Source organism: Sceloporus undulatus, chromosome 5 (assembly GCF_019175285.1).
Source record: "Sceloporus undulatus isolate JIND9_A2432 ecotype Alabama chromosome 5, SceUnd_v1.1, whole genome shotgun sequence".
In the NCBI taxonomy this organism is placed as follows: domain Eukaryota; kingdom Metazoa; phylum Chordata; class Lepidosauria; order Squamata; family Phrynosomatidae; genus Sceloporus; species Sceloporus undulatus.
The window spans coordinates 100,591,163-100,611,440 of record NC_056526.1 but is presented as its reverse complement, the minus strand read 5'-3'; the positions used below and the strand labels follow the sequence as shown (position 1 = coordinate 100,611,440).

The 20,278-nt window shown below is 48.2% G+C and overlaps 1 protein-coding gene across 1 annotated transcript in view; it reads left to right on the top strand.

Annotated features, from left to right (window-relative positions):
* The first annotated feature begins 19,375 nt into the window (after window positions 1-19,375).
* Window positions 19,376-20,278, top strand: part of C5H12orf4 (chromosome 5 C12orf4 homolog) — a 49,287-nt gene continuing 48,384 nt past the window's right edge. Inside the window, 2 exon segments of the mRNA XM_042470328.1 lie at window positions 19,376-19,413; window positions 19,415-19,569. Of these exon segments, the coding sequence (XP_042326262.1) occupies window positions 19,376-19,413; window positions 19,415-19,569 (193 nt within the window).

Here is a 20,278-nt window from a genome sequence, read left to right as displayed (position 1 = left end):
TACCAGACTTTTTCCACAGATTCCCTTGGGTAAAACACCTGAGCCCTGATGAGAATCTAAAATTGGGTTGCTCCCCAGCTGGCCAACTGCAGGAAGACCAAGAGGATCCAACTCTCAAGCCTTCTGGTGAGGGCAAGATCCCCTGGCCAGGCCCAAGGATAACTTTCTTCCCCACCCCTAGTCACTTGACATATGGGGGGCAGTTCCAGAGCCTTATCCTTCACCAAAAGGGTATCAGGTGATCACAAACTCTTCCTTTCTCCCCCGATTACCTGCCATGGAAAAGGGGCAAGCATCTGCTTAGTCTCTTTCCCCCACCAGACTGTCCAAAATTGCTCTCGGCACTTGTGACAGATCTCTAAGAAACTCTGGATCCCCTCTTTTGATAGGTGACCATTATCCATGCTGTAGAACTCCAGACACTGGAACAATATTTCTTCTTTGTGGTCTCTGCGAATCATACAAATGGGTTTCACTGCGCCTGCGCAGTGCTGCTCGGAACCTACTGGAATCACTGGGCAGAGTTAACTCTGCAACATATTGAAACTTTTTGGCGGTAACTCCGCCCACCCATTATAAGGCCCCTGCCTTCCCGCTCTTTTCCCCAGTTCCTTTTTTCCGCCGCGCTAGCTGCTTCAGGGAACTTTCGCTTGCTTTGCTTGCTTGGAATCACTTTCGCTTTTTGACCTCGGACTGTATCTTGACCATTCTTTGTCTCCCGCCCCTGGTAACTTCGGACTTTCGGACTGTTGACCTCGTTTACGGATTCTCCCTCTGGTTTTGACGACTCTGGAAATGCCTGCGCCTTTCAAGAAGTGCGACATTTGCGGGGGCAAGGTGCCCGTCCAGGACCCGCACTCCTCCTGCCTGCTGTGCCTTGGCAAGAACCATGACACCAAGGCCTGTCTGCTCTGCAGATCTCTCTCCTCCCAGGCCCGCAAGAACCGTGAGTCCCGGCTCACCGGCGATTGCCCTCGGCAAGGTACAGGAGGGGGGTTCACGGTCGTCTTCTGTCCCACCTCCCGTGCCCCCCACCTCGTCTCGGGCCAGTGTGTCCAGCGTGACATCGGGGAGGGCCGCCGTTTCCAACGTGGTGTGTGTCTCGGCCGGGACGACCTCTTCCACCACCTCCGATGTGGCCCGTGGCTCCAAACCGCCCAGCGCCACCGACGAACCCTCCAAGCACCCCCATAAGTCTTCGGGGACTGAGGGTACCGAGCCGGCCTCCAAACTGAAGAAGGGATCGGAGGGCTTGCGTTCGAAGAAGGCTACCGAGCCGGAGGTCCATCTCGTGTCGCCTTCGTCGTCCAAGGCATCCAAGGCATCTCGCCACGCTCCGAAGTCCAAGGAGCTGACTGTGCCTTTGGAAGGGGCAAAGTCCCCGAGACCTTCCTCGTCGGCAGCGGCTGCTGTCTTCCTCGACCTTCCGGACAATCCGTTCTTTCCAACGGAGGAGCTTCCCAGGCCTGGGAAGAAGAGGCACCACGACAAACCCGGTCGTGACCCTGCCCCTAAAAAGTCCAAACCCTCCAAGGATCGGCCCGCCACCGATCCACCGAAGGCGAAGGAGAAGAAGCGCTCCCCGTCCAAACAGGCCCGCGCTTCCGCTTCGGCAGCTCCCCGCGACCCAGAGCCGATGCCGGTAGACCGGGGGACCCCGGTACCGGACACTCCACTGCCCCTGCCCACTATGGATTTTGTCCACGGGACGGACGACACCGTTCTTCCTCGCTCCCCAGAGCACCGGTCGCCCTCCCATCCGGCAACCGACGACGAGGAAGACCAGCCCCGCGGGCATGACATTCCCGACCTCTTCTTCGACACGCAGTCGCGCCGGTACTACGTGTCTGTTTCGGAGGACAGAGCTATGAGGGAGTTCACCAGGCTGAACCCCCATCCCGTAGACCGGGCCACCCCGTCCAGATCGGTCCCGACCGTGTCGGTCTACGAGAGGTCGCCGTCTTCACCCCGCAGGCGCTCCCGGTCTTCAGCGGATCTCGCTCCAACCCGCCCGAGATCCCAGGTTAGAGTGACGGACCCCCTCTCCTCCGACCTGGACTCCGAAGACAAGCCGCTGCTTCCTTCTGAGGCACCCTCGGACGAGGATGTCCTCTCGGACCCGGCCTCCCCCCAGAGGATTCACAACCCAGAGCCGTCTTCCCCATCGGACGACATCCGGTCTTTCACCGAGCACGTCGTCAAGATGGCGAGGGCCCTCAACATCGAGCTCGCTTCCGCGGAAGACGACGCCGAGGACCCGGTTGAGCGTCGGGTGCACGGACGGGTGCCTACTCCGCCGTGCCTGCCTCTCCTTCCCTCGCTCCAGACCATCGTGAAGAGGTCCTGGGACTCTCCGGCCACCCTGTCGGCGCCCTCCCGCAAGGTAGAGTCGCTCTACAGAGTCGCCCCGGCGAGCTGCCCTTGGTTGGCCGACCACCCCAGGCCGAACTCTGCCATCGTGGAGGGAGCCCAACACAGCTTCGTCCCGAAGCAGGCAACCTCCCCTGTCGACCGGGAGGCGAAGAAGGTGGACGGACTGGCCAAGAAGGCTTACTCGGCATCGGCTCTTGGGGTCAAGGCTGCCAGCTACACCGCCTGCATGGGGGCCTACATCCAGACCCTCATGGAACGGATCTCCTCCCTCGTCCCGGACGTCCCAGATGACATCCAGAGGCAGCTGGTGGAGATCAGGGACGAGGCCCATTCCATTGGAAGTTGGCTCATCACCACTTCCAGGAATATGGCGGACTGTTCGGGGAGGGCCATGTCAGCATCCATGGCACTTCGACGCCACGCCTGGTTGAGGGCCTCCGACCTCAACCCCACGGTCAGGGCGGCCATCGAGGACATGCCACTCGACGGGACTGGGCTCTTCCACGCCGAGACCGACGACCGCCTGAACCGCAAGTTTAGGATGAAGGCGGCGGCGAAGAAGCACGGCATGTCTTCGGCACCGGCCTCTCCGTTCCGGAAGCATCAGCGCCCGTGGCAGCCACAAGGTCAGTCACAGGGGACCTTCTCCCGGGATCAGCAGTCCCAGCAACAGGGCTCCCAGAGACACCGCTTCCCCTCGCAGTCTTCCTCCTCCTCTGGCCGTCGCAACTTCCCGCCTCGGTACCGCAAGTCCCGCCGGCAGGACACCGACCAGGGGAAGAAGAGAGCCTGAAGGGACGCAGCGCGCTTCGTCTCTCCTTCACCCCTCTTCTTTTTGGACATTCTGAGGCCCTTCGCTAACACCTGGGCCTCCATAACATCGGACTCGTGGGTTCTCAACATCGTCCGTAGGGGTTATGCCCTAGAGTTCCAAGAGCTCCCTCCAACCGGAGCCTTCATGTCCACTCCCCCCTCGGACACCCTTCTCGACGAAGTGCGCACCTTGCTTGGTAAAGGGGCAATCTCCCCTTTGCCGCCTGATCAATGTCCTCGGGCCTTTTTCTCCAGGTACTTCACGGTACCGAAAGCGGATGGGGGCATCAGGCCCATCCTGGACTTGAGACAATTGAACTTGTTCCTTGACTACCGTCGCTTTCGAATGGTAACCTTGGCTTCCATTCTGCCTTTGCTCCACCAGGGCCTGTGGTTCGCGACCGTCGACCTGAAGGACGCCTACTTCCACATCGGGATCCGAGAGTCCCACCGGAGATTCCTCGCCTTCGCTGTTGGCTCCACCTCGTACCACTACAACGTGCTTCCTTTCGGCTTGGCCACGGCTCCACGAGTCTTCACAAAGTGCATGGCACCGGTGGTGGCATACCTTCATCAGAAGGGCTTCATGGTCTTTCCCTACCTGGACGACTGGCTGTTTGCAGCCGAACCCCAAGACGAGCTGCAGGAGGCAGTCTCCTTCGCTTTGCGCCTCTTGGACTCCCTCGGGCTGGTCGTCAACAGGGAAAAGTCCCACTTCACACCGACCAGACAGGTCAAGTTCATTGGGGCCATCCTCGACTCCGAAAACTGCCTAGCCTTCCTCCCTCCGGACCGGTTTCAGGCCCTGACAACGTCCCTCAGGCCGTGCATCTCCCACAGAAGGGTGAGAGCCAGAGACGTTCAAGTCGCCCTGGGCCACATGGCATCGACGACATTCGTCACCCCCTGGGCAAGACTTCATCTTCGACCTCTCCAATCCTGGTTCCTCTCCGTTGGAGGACCCTCCTTCAAAGTGGCTCACGGTACCGAGACCGGTGGCCGCTTCCCTCAGATGGTGGCTAGACAGCTCCAACGTCTGCACCGGGATGCCCTTTCATCAGCCCCAGGCACAACTGACTCTGACAACAGATGCATCCCTGGAGGGATGGGGCACCCACCTGCTCGACCTCGTCGTCAAGGACAGGTGGTCCGCACAAGACAAGCTCCTCCACATCAACGCTTTGGAGATGCTCGCAGTGGAGAAGGCTTTGAGGGCGTTCGAGTTTGATGTCACAGGAAGAGTGGTCCTCCTGAGGACGGACAACACCACCGTGATGTACTACATCAACAAACAAGGTGGTACCAGATCCAGGACCCTGCTCGACCTCACGCTCCGCATCTGGGACTGGTGCATCCAGAGGCGCGTCCTCCTCCAGGTGATTCACCTTCCCGGGGAGGACAACGAGTTGGCAGACCGCCTCAGCAGATCTCCATCGGTGTGCCACGAGTGGAGGCTCCATCCCGAGACGGTCAGCGACCTCTTCGATCGGTGGGGAACCCCCCGGATCGACCTCTTCGAGACCAGGTGGAACAGCCACTGTCCCCAGTTCTGCTCCAGGAAGCGATTGGACGGATCCCTCGGAGACGCATTCGCTTTCCTCTGGACGGGGGAGCTCCTCTACGCCTTCCCTCCGTTCCCTCTCATCATCAGAGTGGTGTAAGATGACAACGGACCGCTCGCATGCGATCCTGATCACCCCGTGGTGGCCGAGACAGCTGTGGTTCGCATCCCTTCTCCACCTCTCCAGGAGATGCTTCCTCCGTCTCGATCCTCGCCCGGACCTGCTGTCGATCCAGGACGGACGAATTCTCCACCCCGACATCGAGAGCCTGCCGCCGGTAGCCTGGAGGATTCGGCCCTGACTGCCTTGCCGGAGGCAGTGAGGACGGTGATCCTGGCTGCGAGGAAACCGTCCACCCAGCGCTCTTATGCCCTGAAATGGAGGAGATTTTGCCTCTTCCTTGACCAAAAGGGCTTGTCTCCTGCACAGGTGTCCACTCCAGTGGTGCTGGAGTTTTTGATGGCACTTTTGGATGGAGGGCTGTCCCTCACATCTATCAAATGCTATCTGTCTGCCATCTGTGCCAAATACCAGTTCGGGGGGAGGGTTTCTTTCTTCAAAGACCCCTTGGTGAAGGGGTTCCTGAAGGGTTGTGCCAACCTTTATCCTCCTGAGTCGGTACCAACGCCGGCTTGGAGCTTGGAGTCGGTACTGTCTGCCCTCCAATCCAAGCCCTTTGAACCGATGGCCACAGCGGACTTGAGACTATTGACTTGGAAAACCGCTTTTCTTGTGGCCATCACCTCTGCCCGCCGTGCGGGCGAACTCTGTGCTTTACGGAGGGACCAGCCATTCCTGAGGTTCCACAAGGACAAAGTGGTCCTCCGTACGGACATCACCTTCTTGCCGAAGGTTGTGTCTGCTTTCCACATGTGCCAGGACATTGTGTTACCCACTCTCGCATCCAACCCGACGTCGGATGAGGAGCGACGCCTACACTCTCTTGACGTCAGGAGAGCACTGGCATTTTACCTGGACAGAACTGCTGCCTCCAGTCGGTCCGAGAGACTTTTTCAATGCTACTCGGAACCGAAGAAAGGGTTTCCTGTGTCTGCGCAGAGGTTGTCCAAATGGGTGGCTGGTACCATCCACCTCTGCTATGAACTGTTAGGCAAGCCTCTCCCTGGCAGGGTTCGGTCCCATTCCACAAGGTCAATGGCAGCATCCTCTGCATTCCTGTCGGGGATTCCCTTGGAGGATGTCTGCAAGGCTGCTGTCTGGTCCCAACCTTTAACCTTTATTAAACATTACAGGTTGGACACCAGGGCCATTCGAGACGCAGCTTTCGGGAGGGCTGTGTTGGTTTCAGGGTTGCATTGATTGCACTACTGTTGTTTGTGTTCACTACACTTGAACAGTTTACACTGTTCACAGTTGTTGAATGTTGGTTTGCACAAGTCCTGGGAGACCGGTCTTGCATGACCTCTGTTCCCCCCTCAGGTTTAGCAATGTTATTGCTATGTTGATCTGTGCATGAACACAAAGACTGACGCTTTTATGGTTCAAGGTGTTTTATTGTAATAAATATACCTTTGGTTCACCATAGCTTTGGTCTCAGGACACTCCCTCCGCCGCATACCTTAGCTTGTCAGTCTAAACTCATTTGTATGATTCGCAGAGACCACGAAGAAGAAGGACAGGTTGCTTACCTGTAACAGTATTTCTTCGAGTGGTCATCTGCGAATACATACAAATCCCACCCGTCCGTCCCCTCAGTGTCCTGCTCTCATTGGCTCTTTCCATCGCCTGCTTGGCGGAAAAATTGCGGAACTGGGGAAAGAGCGGGAAGGCAGGGGCCTTATAACGGGTGGGCGGAGTTACCGCCAAAAAGTTTCAATATGTTGCAGAGTTAACTCTGCCCAGTGATTCCAGTAGGTTCCGAGCAGCACTGCGCAGGCGCAGTGAAACCCATTTGTATGTATTTGCAGATGACCACTCGAAGAAATACTGTTACAGGTAAGCAACCTGTCCGTCTGGGTGTGGAAGAAAGTGGTCATGGCACTCTTGGCCATGGCACTCTTCATTTCTCTATTAATCCTCTTACGATCAGCATCAATATGCTGAGGGTCCCCCATGCTGAGCCAAACCTGTTGGGGGATAATGGCTGACCAAATGACAGTCAACCTTGGCAAGAGGACTGAATGTATCTAATCTCGTTCTGGGCCTGAATGATAAGGGCCTTTCCCTATAAAAAATGTAGATCATTCCCACTGAGGTGGATAACCATAATCTTCAGTGGAGGCCCACAGCATTCCACAAACAGTGTGTAAAACAGTCCATGCCAAAGAAGGCCCCCATTGCCCAACCATTCAACATTAGCAATGGCCCGAAGCCCTACATGAGCTCCAAAGTAACTGTACCATGCCTAGTGTGCTGCCCAATTAACATAGCTATGGCTGCAGAAGAGAACACAATGCTGAACTGATCTCAAACTAGAATCTGAAAGAGATAAAATCTACCAAATTGTTATTGATGTAAAGGCTGAACATAACTCTTATATGCCATAGACTTCCAGTGTCCAATAGTCTGGATAGGCTGAGATTGAAGTCCCAGCACAGATGCAGTTGAAGCTGCCCCAGTGCAAAAGGAATGTGTTCCAAACCTGACACCCATTAGGTCCAAATACAACAAAACTCTAAAAGTGACAGACCAAAATTGGTACTTAGGGGCTCAACCTTTGGAGCGGCTTGTAGCCGCCCCTTTCCTTGCCAGGGGCTGCAGCAACTACATGCTGCACCCAGATCCAGCCTTTCCTCGGTGCAAAAAGAAGCAGCAAAAAAGTGGCTTCTTTTTGTGCCATGGTAAGGGTGCCCTAGCCATGGTGATGGTGGTTGGAACTGTTCTCCACTTCTTTGGTGAGGTGCATGTAAATGCTGCGCCGAAGATGCGGCGTGATGGTGCCTGTGTGGTTGTTTGGATGGTGTCACGCCAGTGTGAGGGTGGAGTTGGGGCAGTTGGTATCCAGTCGCCATGCTCCCATTCTGCCCCCACACCAGCTCTTTATGCCGGTCTATACAGCCCCTTAGTCAAGGGTGACTGGTCAGCATGGCAAAAGAAAAGACCCTGGTGACACCCCCTCAACTGAATGTAGTCTTGTAATGCCCTCAGTGGGGAAAGATTAGTCTCCACAAATCTGCAATCAGATAATAGACCCTACCCCTTTTTGGTCAGTCTCTTAATGTCTAATTTTAAGACAGGCTTGGTGGTCTTCCAATATTAAGTCCCTAAACTCAAGGCAGTTGCTGACTTTTTACTCTTAGACTGAAACATCAGTTTGCTAATACGCAGCATCCTGAAAAATGCAGTAAGGGATGCTGTGTGAAAAAGTAGCTCTTCATTGTCAGAATTATAGATCCCAGACCACAGTTACCCTAGACCCTTCAAAACTGCAGGGGAAAGGGGCTCTTTTACCTCTCTAATCCTACCATTTTCATGTGATCAACCCTGCAATATTTTATGGATCCAAAAATACCTGTCAAATCCTGCCAACCATGGGCCTTAAAGCAGAATGCCAAGTCTGGCCCTAATCAACTGAGGTGACAGTCTCCTGCCATATAAGCAACTGTTACTGGGAACCTTACCTCAAGACTATTTCATTGTCTAAACTCTGTGAACTCCTGAATTGCCCTAGGATATGTTTTCCTAGTATTGGCCACCAGTGACATGCTGATTGCCCCAACTACCTCACCCTTCCAAGGTCTGCTGGCATTGGGTCTGGCTGGTCAGCAGCACCTAATGCCACCTGTTTGAAATGTTCCATCTACATGTGGGAAAGTGCATCAGCTAAGCCATTGTCCACTCCAGCAACATGGAGCACCATGAAAAGAATGTTGTGAGGGAAGCACCTCGGTGTAAATTCCCTGACTAATTTCAAAAACCTGGGTGATTTGGGTGTAAGGTAATTAATAACTTGGACAGTAATCATGTTGTTACACAAAAGGTAGACTCAGGAATGAGCAAACTCCTCATCCCAAATGGTGTCTCCCACTAAGATTGGGAAGAACTCTAAAAAAGAGTTCTTAAATCAGCAGTGACACTGAACTCAGTCCAATCAAGAGGCCATAGCTGGTCACACCATCTGTCTTCAAAATACACACCAAATTCCAAGGATCCTTCTACATCTGAGGACATCTGTCATGCATAACTGAGCTTTGAGTTCCTCCTGTCAAAATAAAATTCCATTGAACCCACTAAAATGTTCCTACCAAACAGAGAGGTCATCCCTAGCCTCTTGGGAAATCCTAATTCTATGGTGTGGCATAGATACTCCACAAGCAGCATTACACAGGCATCACAAAAAGTCTCTTCCAGATGTACCTACTCTACATGCAAAATTTAGATGGCTGATAAGTTCCTGAAATTATCTTAATGTAACTTTTCTATGATGCAAAAATTGAACAACCCTGACCTCCCTTACTTTTTCCAGGGATAGTCTGCATGATTTGTCATGATATCAGTTTTGATAGCCCAAAAGACCAATTTTTGAGAAGGGCCCTCTATTTTCTCATGCACTAATGGAATGCCCAGGTCATCCATGAGCAAACCAAATTCCTGTAATAATGCACAGGACACAGAATCATATTCTACAATAAACAAAAAAATCATCCAAATAGTGTACCACTCCAGTTTTAGACTTAATTGTCCATTCTAGAAAAGTATTGAATTTCTCAAAAGCTTCACAAGAGACAGAGCACCCCATGAGAAGAGCGTGGTCCATGTAAAACTGGCCATCAAAGAAAAACCAGCAATTAAAAATCATCAGGGTGAACCCAGAGGCAAAGACTCATACTCTTCATCTTGATTAGTGGGAACTTCTTCATCCACATCCTGTTCCAATGAATAAAGATGAGTCAGAATACTTTTAGTGACGACCAACTTAATAACAAAAGTCCCAAGCGCCTGCCACAATAGAAAGGTTGTGCGTCACAGGAACTTCCTGACAGTAAGGGCTGTTCGACAGTGGAACACACTCCCTCGGAGTGTAGTGGAGTCTCTTTCCTTGGAGGTCTTTAAACAAAGACTGGATGGTCATCTATCGGGGATGTTTTGATTGAGACTTCCTGTATGGCAGGGAGTTGGACTGGGTGGCCCTTGCGGTCTCTTCCAACTCTATGATTCTATGAAGAAAACAAACTTGCTCCATCTTGAGTATGACATCCTTTCAAATCTTTAAACAGGGCCAACATGTTACCCCTTAACCTTCTCTTCTTCAGGCTAAACATACCCAGCTCCCTAGGTTGCTCCTCATAGGGCATAGTTTCCAGACCCTTCATCATTTTGGTCACCCTCTTCTGGACACACTCCAGCTTGTCAACCTCCTTTTATAACTGTGGTGCCTAGAACTAGACACAGCATTCCAGGTAATGCCTGGTCAAAGCAGAATGTAGTTGTACTATTACTTCCCTTAATCTATACACTATTCTTTTATTGATGCAGCCTAGAATCACATTGGCTTTTTAAGTTGCTGCATCACACTGTTGACTTGTGTTCAACTTGTAGTCTACTAGGACTCCCAGATCCCTTTTGCGTGTATTTATTCATTTATTCATTTTTTAACTTTATTTATATGCTGCCTTTCTTCAAGGCCAAGATCCAATGTGGCTTCCATAATAAATTAAAAATGTTTACAAAATGTTTTAAAACCAATTTAAAAACACACATTAAAAATACTATAAAACTGATGAAAAATCATACAGAAGTTAGAAACAGAAAAACATAAATCTGTATTAAGAACCTTCCCTGATTAAGCATTAAAATCTTGATTAAATAAAAATTATTTTTGCTTACTGGTGAAAGGAAAGCAGGGAGGGGACCAGCCTCACCTCCTGTGGAAAGGATTTCCAGAGGGTGAGAGCAGCCACTGGGAAGGCTCTCTCTCATGTCCTCACCAAGTGAGGCTGTGATGGTGGTGGGATCAAGAGAAAGACTTACTTTGATGATCTGAAAGCTTTTGCAGGTTCATACAGAAGATATGGCCTTTCAATTCATAAGATAGGGCTTATGTTCAACACTTTGAATTATGCTTATAAATGAATTGGTGTTTCAACTAGGGAGCTATATGCTCCCTATAACTGGCCCTGATCAGTATTCTGGCTGCCACATCTGGAACGTGCTGAAGTTCCTGAACAAAGTTAGCCTCATGTAGAGTGTGTTACAGTAACCCAAACAGGATATAATTAAAGCATGTGTTACTGAAGCTAGGTCAGACATCTTAAGGAATGAGTGCAGCTGGTGCACTAGTTTTAACTGTATAAAGCACTCTGCTGAAACCTGGGCATATAGGCTCAGAGTTGAGTCCAGAAGACCCAACCTGCAAGCCTGAGATTTCAGGGGGAGTGTAACCCCATCCAACACAGGGAGACTCCCTATTTCCTGATCTTCCTTTTAAAAAAACTTTATTGCTATTAGAATATATAAATAAAATAAATTGTACAATTGTACAAGTTGTGAACCTTCTAATACATTTTCTCTAATAGACATCCACTTATTGTTTTCCCAGCATATATACTCAAATATAAATTACCATCATTTCAGTCTTTTACCACATAGTAAGTGAAAAAGAAAAACTTTTTTCCATTAACGTTTTACTCTTTGCATATCCATACCATCTTCGACTATTTTTTTCTCAAACCGTTTTATAATAAGGATAATAAACATTTTGTTCTATTGCCGTGTTTTCTTTTTTCTTTTATTTTATTTTTAAAAAAGTTTATTATTAAAAAAATTCGTTACAATACAACTACAACTTTGCATACATACAAAGTCAGACATCACTTATACATACCCTAAAATACTGAGTAAAGATAATACAGTGTGCCCTTTGTTTACGCGGGGATCCGTTCCGGACTCCCCCGTGTAAAACAAATAATGGCTATGCTAGAGCCCCATTTAAAAGACCCCTTTGGGACACACCGTCCCTTCCTCCCTGCACGGCTTTTAGTGTATGAAAGTCACGTAAACTGCGCCCACACATTTATATAGAAAGAGTGGGGTTTAAACCTTGTCTCTTATTTTCCATTTTTATTTTTCCTGTTACCCCTCATCCATTACCATTCCTCCACTTCCTTCCCTACTGGAACCCTTTGCTATTAACCTTTCCATATACTCCTTCTTTCTTTCCTTCCTTACCCTACACTTCTCCTCCCCTTCTTCTTTCTAAAACTTCTAGATTGTAATCTTTTTTCCTTTCCTAAACTTTTATTCTTACTTATATCTTCTTCTTCAACATACACACATCTTCTGCACTTACTAACTCACTCTCTTTATATTTTATTCTCTATCTCTTTTGATTTTTCAGTTTTTATTGTCTTTATTCTTATCTAACTTTTTCTCTATAATTTTTAATTCCCTTTTGAATCTGCTTAATTTGTCTTGATTTTGCTTTTTAACTTCTGCACTTCTTTTTATCAATAATCCTCTCATGACTGCTTTAAACATAGCCCATACATTCTTACTTTTCTCATCCTCTGTATTGTTTTCTTTAAAGAAAAAAAATTATTTCCCCATCCTTTCTACAAATTCTTCGTCTCTAAGTTTTCATTTAATTTCCATATCCATTCTGATTTTCTCGAAGATATTTCCAATATAACCTCTATCATATTATGATCTGACAGCACTCTAAGTTCAGTATCCATTTTTTAAAAAGCTTTATTGATAATTTTTTTGTTATAAAAACATATCCAACTTAGACAGAGTGTTATATGTCTCTGAGCAGAATATGAATCTTTTTTTTTCCTTCTACAGATGAGTCCAAATATCCACTAATTCATGTTCTTCCATCATTTCAAAACATGTTTTAGGCAATTTTCCCAGATGACTTTTTTTCTTTGATTCTCTATCCCTTTTCGGATTTAAGATTCCATTGAAATCTCCCACTATTATTGTTTATTCCCTTACATTGTAATATCTCTTTATTCAATTTTTCACGAAATGTTTATTCCCCTCCCCAGGGATGCACATATGCAAACCACTTCCAAATTTTCATTTCCTATATTTATTTCTATAGCAATTCTTCCCTATCTATCTTTAAATATCTCTTTTTTTTTTACATTAATTGCTACACCTCTTCTCCTTTTTTTTTAAATCCTGAACTGGGACAGCTATTTTATTCATCAGATTAAACTATCGAGGTATAACACTGCTCTCCATTGCTGGAAAAATCCTTACAAGGATACTCCTGAACAGATTAGTTCTGTCATTGCAGAAGAACTTCTCCCTGAAAGCCAATGCGGCTTTAGAGCTAATAGGAGCACTACAGATATGGTATTTGTCCTTAGACAACTGCAAGAGAAATGTAGAGAGCAGAATAAAGGCCTTCATCATTGTTAGTAGAAAAGGTCTGTGGCAGATCCTGGAACGACTCGGATGTCCCCCTAAATTCCTTAAAACGATTATCCTGCTACATGAAGGCCAGCACGGTCAAGTCAGATATGGCGATGCTCTTTCAGAGCCCTTTCTAATAACGAACGGAGTGAAACAAGGTTGTGTTCTCGCTCCAACTCTATTTACAATCTTCTTCAGCATGATGCTCCAAAGGGCTATGGCAGATCTCGAAGAAGATGACATTTATATACCTACTGTACTGATGGTAGCTTGTTTAACTTAAGCCACCTGAGGGCTCGCACTAAGACTCTAAACTGTCTAGTCCGTGAGCTGCTTTTTGCTGATGCTGCTGCCATCATTGCCCTTACGGAAGCAGCTCTGCAGCGCCTAACATCCTGCTTTGCTACAGCTGCAGAGCTCTTTGAGCTGGAAGTCAGCCTGAAGAAAACAGAAGTGCACCACAGGAAGAACACTACCATCCCCACATCACTGTAGGCAAATCTGTGCTCAAGTCCATTCAGCAGTTCACTTACCTGGGAAGGATCATGTCCTCAGACTCCAACATCGATAAAGAGATTGATCACAGACTAGCAAAGGCATATAGTGCATTCTGAAGGCTTCACAAAAGAGTCTGGAGTAACAAACACTTGAGGTGAAGCACAAAAATCAGTGTGTACAGAGCCATTGTACTGTCTACTCTCCTTTATGGGTCTGAAACACGGGTCACCTATCACCAGCACATACAACTCCTCGAAAGCTTTCATCAGCCCTGTTTACGCACAATTCTAAATATACACTTGACCGACTATGTGACGAATGTTGCTGTCCTTGAGCAAGCAGGGATCACCAGCATTGAGGCCATATTATTGAGAACGCAGCTGCGTTGGGCAGGATACATTTCTAGGATGAAGGACCGTTGCCTCCCAAAAATAATACTCTACGGTGAACTTGCCACAGGTCAGTGTAAGAGAGGTGCTCCAAAGAAGAGACACAAGGACTCTCTGAAACAACACCTCACCAACAATGGTCTGCCCTGGCCTTGCATCGGGAGGCATGGAGCTGCACTATCTACGATGCTGCAGTCTTTTTCAAAAACTCGCGCCGAATGCGTCTTGAAGAGAAACGACAACGCAGAAAGAACCACAACTTGGAAACATCACCCAAGGAGACATTCTGCTGTGCTTTCTGCAACCGGACTTGTTTATCTTGGATCAGCCTTTTTAGTCATCAACATGCTTGTAGAAAGCGTGGGATGAATCCTTCCTGAATCTTTGTTCGTGAAGAAAAGCCAGAGAGAATAGAAGAGAGATCTTGTAGCCCCTTTGAGACTCACTGCAAGAAAGGAGCTGGCAGCAGGAGCTTCCCTAGACTTCAGTCTGATCCCTCAGATGCATTTGGATATAATAATAATATTTTTGTAGAGTAATCTTGTAGCCCCTTTGGAGACTCCTTGCAAGAAAGGAGTTGGCAGCATGAGCTTTCCTATACTTAAATCCACTTCCTCAGATGCATTTGGAAATAATAATAATAATAGGAGAGAGATCTTGTAGCACCTTTGAGACTCACTACAAGGAGTTGGCAGCATGAGCTTCCCTAGACTTAAGTCAACTTCCCCAGGTATATTTGCATATAATAGTAATAATAATAATGGTGATGATGATGTAGAGAGATCTTGTAGCACCTTTTGAGACTCACTGAAAGAAAGAAGTTAGCAGCATGAGCTTTCCTAGACTTAAGCATACAGTACTTCCTCAGATGCATGGGGATTGTAGTTTATTGTGGCACCAGAGCTCTTTTTCGAAAAACCACAATTCCTAGAATTCCCTAGCACTGAGCCAAGGCAGTTAAAGCAGTCTCAAACTGGATTATTTTTGCAGTATGGATTGGTCCTTGAGCATTTTTAATAACTAAGGTCCAAAACACACTACAGAAATAATCCAGTTTGACACTGTTTTAATTGCCCTGGCTCAGTGCTAGAGAATTCTGGGAATTGTAGTTTGTTGTGGCACCAGAGCTCTTTCTGAAAGAGATGGCTCAATGTCTCACAAAATTACAATTTTCAGGGTTCCCTAGCACTGAGACAGGGCAGCTAAAGCGGTCTTGAACTGGATTATTTCTGTCATGTCTCTTGAACCCAACTCAGGCTGCATCTTGACTCCAGAGAGTGGATAATGTTTTAACTGTCATGGCTATATGCTATGGGATCCTGGGATATGTTGCTTGTAGCAATTTCCTGGGAATTGTAGTTTCTTGTCGCAACAGAGTTTGCTGACAGAGAAGCTTAAATGTCCCACAAAACTAGAATTCCCAGAATTCCATAGCACTGAGCCAGGGCAGTTAAGGGGGTATCCACCTGGATTATTTCTGCAGTGTGGTTGAAGCATAACATGTTTCTATTTAGAACAAAGATTCCTGGACCTGTAGCCAAGGGTCTGTTCAGGGGAATTTTATTATTGTTGTTAGCTCAACTATTGCAAGAGGGGGCCGGCTACGAAGACCCAGCGAAATCGCCCTCCTGATTTTTATACCAAGAGACCAGGGTGTTCCAATAAATAGAGCTGAGACAGACTTCTAAAATTAATAAATAATTTATTAATAAGGGGAAAACACATACGATTCACTACCATACACACACACACACATACAAGGCTCAGGAAAAACAGAGGTTAGCATGGAATAGGATTTTAGGCATCACTGGGGTGATATGTACCAGAATGTGGACACCCTCCAGGAATCCAAATGAAATATGATGCCGATGGCATAAGGCTCAGCCATGGAATGACTGGCCCGGAGTCAGGATTCAAAGGGACAGAGCTTCCCCCTGAAATCCAGACTGGCCCAGTGAACAGGCAAAAGTCTGGGGTTCTTATAGGGGCAAAAGGCCCATTGCTGGCAAAGGTGTTTAATTACTTTCTTTACACCTGGATGTCTCTGTCTGATTGTCTTAGTGGTCTTAAGCTGCTCGGACAACAGACTTGAGGAGGGGGCAAGAGCCTCAGGGAAGGCAAACATTTGCTCTTCTTGGCCCCATGATAATCCTCTTATGCAACTTCCTAGACTATCTAAAATGACAATGTGGATGCCCCTCAGGGGTGTGTGTACATGGCCTCATGCCTTGATGGCATTGGAGGACAGGCTACTAGAGTTCATCTAGGGGTCATTAAGGGCTATCATTTATACCAAAAGTTATATGAAGCAGCATGGGTAACAGACCCCTTTCATGTCAAAAGAAATACAGTGTGCCCACGTCATATACTGAAAGCCATACTGAGAGAAGGAGCGTTGCGTCCCATAGGGAATAATGGAGCATACGCCTGTGGCATGTGCGCACCACCGCATGCAGGAGCCTCTTTCATTTAAACTGGGGTTGCGCATAGGCGGAATTGGCTTTACGCAGGGGAGTCTGGAATGGGTTTCTCGCGTAAAGAAAGGACAGACTGTATCTTAAAAGTATAGAAGGACTGAAAGAGTCTTTGGCCTGTTACAGACTGCCAAAATAAAGCTGCTTTGGGTCTCTTTGGAGGTATGCTATTTAAATGATGCATACACCTTAAGAATCCGGAAGCTGCACCAAAGCTGCACTCCAGTGCTTAGGAATGGAGTGTGGCTTTGGCGCGACCTCCGGACTCTTAGGACACATGCATCATTTAAATACCTCCAAAGAGACCCCAAGCAGCTCTATTTTGGCAATCTGTAACAGGCCTTTGTTTGGTTCAATGGTCATTTTGAGAGTTGAAATAAGCTGCAATTATTTTAATTCAATTATGTTTACCTTTATTTACAAAACCCCCGCCTTATTCACATTACGGGGGCTTTCTGGGGATTTTGTCTGAATATTCCAGGTAATATTGGGGAATCCCGGGGGTTTTGGTAAAACATGCTGGGGAATTATCCCGGAGGCTTGAGGGCAACACTGATGTCTGGTAGGGCCAGAAGGAGGGGCAGGCAGTTCCCTTTGGCAATGCCTCTGCTGGACCTGCACCTGAGAGGAGGAGGCGGCGGCAGTGGGGAGCGGAGGGTGGCTGAGGCAGACGCCACCCGTCCCATCCTGGGCTACTACACCATGAACCAGGTGGCGCTCATCAACCTACAGGCCCTCATTCCCCGCTTCTTTCAGTCCGGGACCAGGATTCAATCCACCAGCTCTTTCCCCAGAAAGGCAGGAAGGGCGCCGGACTCTGGAGAAGGAAGGGGACTGCTGCAGGCCCCTCGCCTCTAGAGTCCCGGCCCCGGAGGAAGAGACCGTGCCGCCGCCCTTCCTGCCTTCCATCCGCGGGAGAGCTGGAGGCCAGGAGAGGAGGCGCATCTGCCTGCCGGCTCTTCTTCCCAGCTGCCCTGCGCAGCCTTTGTGTGGCCTCAGGGCCGGCCCCTCCTCCCGCGGCCTACTTCCGGTCGCGACGGAAGTGACCTGCATTCTTAGTGACGTCATCACGGGGCGCCTCCTCCTCCTCCTTCTTCCGGGGCCTGTGGCTTCCCTCCCCTTCGTCGCCCGCTGGGTAAGTGCCCCCTGGCCGCCTTCTCCTCCCCAGCGCCTCGGGGACAGGCTGCCTGCCTGCCTGCCTGGCCATGAAGAGCGCCATCCTCGGGGTCGGCAGGAAGGGGACCCTTGTTCCCGAAGGAAGAAGGAAGCCCGGGCCAATGGCCTTGGAGCTCCAGGCCCTCTGCGAAGCGGCCTCCCGCCGAAGCCCGGCTCCAGTCAGGAAGGGAAGCCTCAGGCCGTGGCTCCGGCGCCTCAGCAGCGGCCGCTTTGCCTTTCCCCTGAAGCTCCCGGCCGAGTCTAGAGACGTCCTCCGCAGAACTTGTTCATCATGTGGTCGGTTGTCTTCGCCCCGAGTCTCCCGCGGAGAGACTGTGCCTCGCCCCCTCTGCTCTCGTCTTCTAGACAGCTCTGGTCTTAGGCAGAGGGTCTCTATTATTATTATTATTATTATTAACCTTTATTTATAAAGCGCTGTAAGTTTACACAGCGCTGTACATCAATTTTTTAGTCAGACGGTTCCCTGCCCTCAGGCTTACAATCTAAGAAGACACGACACAAAAGGAGAAGGGAGTGGTGGTGGGGAATAGGATCAGGTCCAGCAGATCTTTTCCACCTCCGAGGCCTGGACCAAGGCAGATGGACTGGAGGAAGGGCTTGGCTTCTTGATGGATGGTTAGATGATTAGTCTCTAGAGCAGGGACTCCCTCCGGGGCCACATTGCATGCTGCCACCCTCGAGTCCATCCACTGGCAGGACTCCAAGGGATCCTCTTCCCAGCAAGAGACGTCCAAGGGAGGCTTTGGGGGCGTCAGGTGGACCACAATCAGGGCATCTTCCTAAAGAGGCCTTATATGTGGTTATCGTTCACCAAAGTATCCCTTCATCTGCTTTATTGGAGGTGGCATATTAATGAGCTCTGAAGAAACCAATCTGTCAGGATCTTTAAAATGATCCACAAACTTAGAAGATGAGTCTAGAACTGAAGTGCTGGGTGCCATTTCATCCAGTCTGATCTTAATTATTAATTAAACCCTTATTTGGAGACTCTTTCCAACCCAGTTATGTTCAAACACAATTGTCATTGAAAGCTCTCAATCAAGTACTGTACAGACTACCTTGCAGGATACACTTATTTGAATCATGTACTTCTTCGTGCGTTTGAGAGAGAGAATAGCGTTCTTTATATTTTATAGCTTTTTCAAGAAGATCTCAGAATAGTTAAAGGCAAAAAAGCATTAGGCTTTTAAACCATTTAAATCACTTAGTAGCCTATTGAGATGTCTTCTCCATTCTTAAATTTTAGGGGAGGGAACAAATGGAAATAATACTTTGTTGCACTGGAATATGCAAAGATAATAAAATAAAAAAGTATATCTTAAATGCATAGTGATCCTAAATTTTCGGGCAAAAGAGACTTACCCAAAGAAGTGGTGTCATGCTGCCCTTTGATCGCCAGATCAGGGCCATAGCAACTGCACACCGCAGCCCCATCTGGCATTTTGCTGGCCCAAAAAGAAGGGGCAAAATGCTGCTCCATTTTGGGGCAGAAAAAAGCTGCCCTTTCCACCATGGCAGCGATTTTTTGGCATTTCTGCATCACGGAGCTTGTAAACACCGCTCTGCCGAAACACTATGAAGTCAGCGCAAGTGTGTTCAGCCATGTGCCTTCTCAGTGGCATGGGGACACACACTGTCTGAATGCCATGCTCCCATGCCACCCCCAAGCCATCTGAAGCTGCTGATCTGTTTTGCCTCTTTGTTTACTGCTTAAATTTTATCTGTGAATGTGATAATATGATGATTATACAATGTGTACTTTCCTAGAATGCAGAAAACCTTTAAAATACATGATAACCAAGGAAAAATCTGGTATGGAGAAAGAATTTTTGTATACATTCAACACTGGAAATCAGCATTTCGTGCTTACAGTTCCACTGAAAATTACAGCGCAAGAAAATGTTAGCCATTTGCTTGGGCGTTTAATGCTTCTTCACAACTTGCCGAGCTTCATAGAAAATGGTAAGGAATTATTATAGGAGTTTATTCTGAGGTAGAATTGGGGCAAAACAGACCACCAAAAATGCCGGATTGGGGCCACCATGGAGCTGCATGCCATGGTACCATCGCAACCACATGCTGCAGCCCCAATCTGGCTTTTTGCAGGTGTAAAAAGAAACAGTAGAAAGCCGCTCCTTTTTGAGCTGGCAAAAAGCCAGCTTTTCCACTGCCGCTGCAGCTTTGTGACACTTCTACAGGAAGCCAGCTTTTTTTGCCTGTATGTTCTGGCCCATTGTGAAAATGTTGGGGTTGCCATTAATCTACCATCAAAATAATGAGCCTCATCTGCTAATTTTAATTTGGGGATAATATTGTACTTCGTGCTTGACTGCTTGGATACGCTTGTCATGTTTTCAAGATGTTCTTTATGGATACAAGGGCTAAAAGCATCTCTTTTTGAAATGGGTAATGGATATACTAGCAATGATAGGATTTAAAAAAATTTATATCCTGCCTTTCTCCCAGTTTGGGACTGAAGGTAGCTCACAACATAGATGAGGGGGAAAACCAGTTTAAAAAGCAATCCTAATAGTGAAAAAAATAGTTCTAGTGGTTATTTAATTTTTAAACTATCTGACTAAAATGTTTAAAAGACTACAGCATTCCCTATTAAAACATCTTTAGTTACTAGTTAATAACCAAAAGCCTAAATGAAAAGGTATTTGGCTCC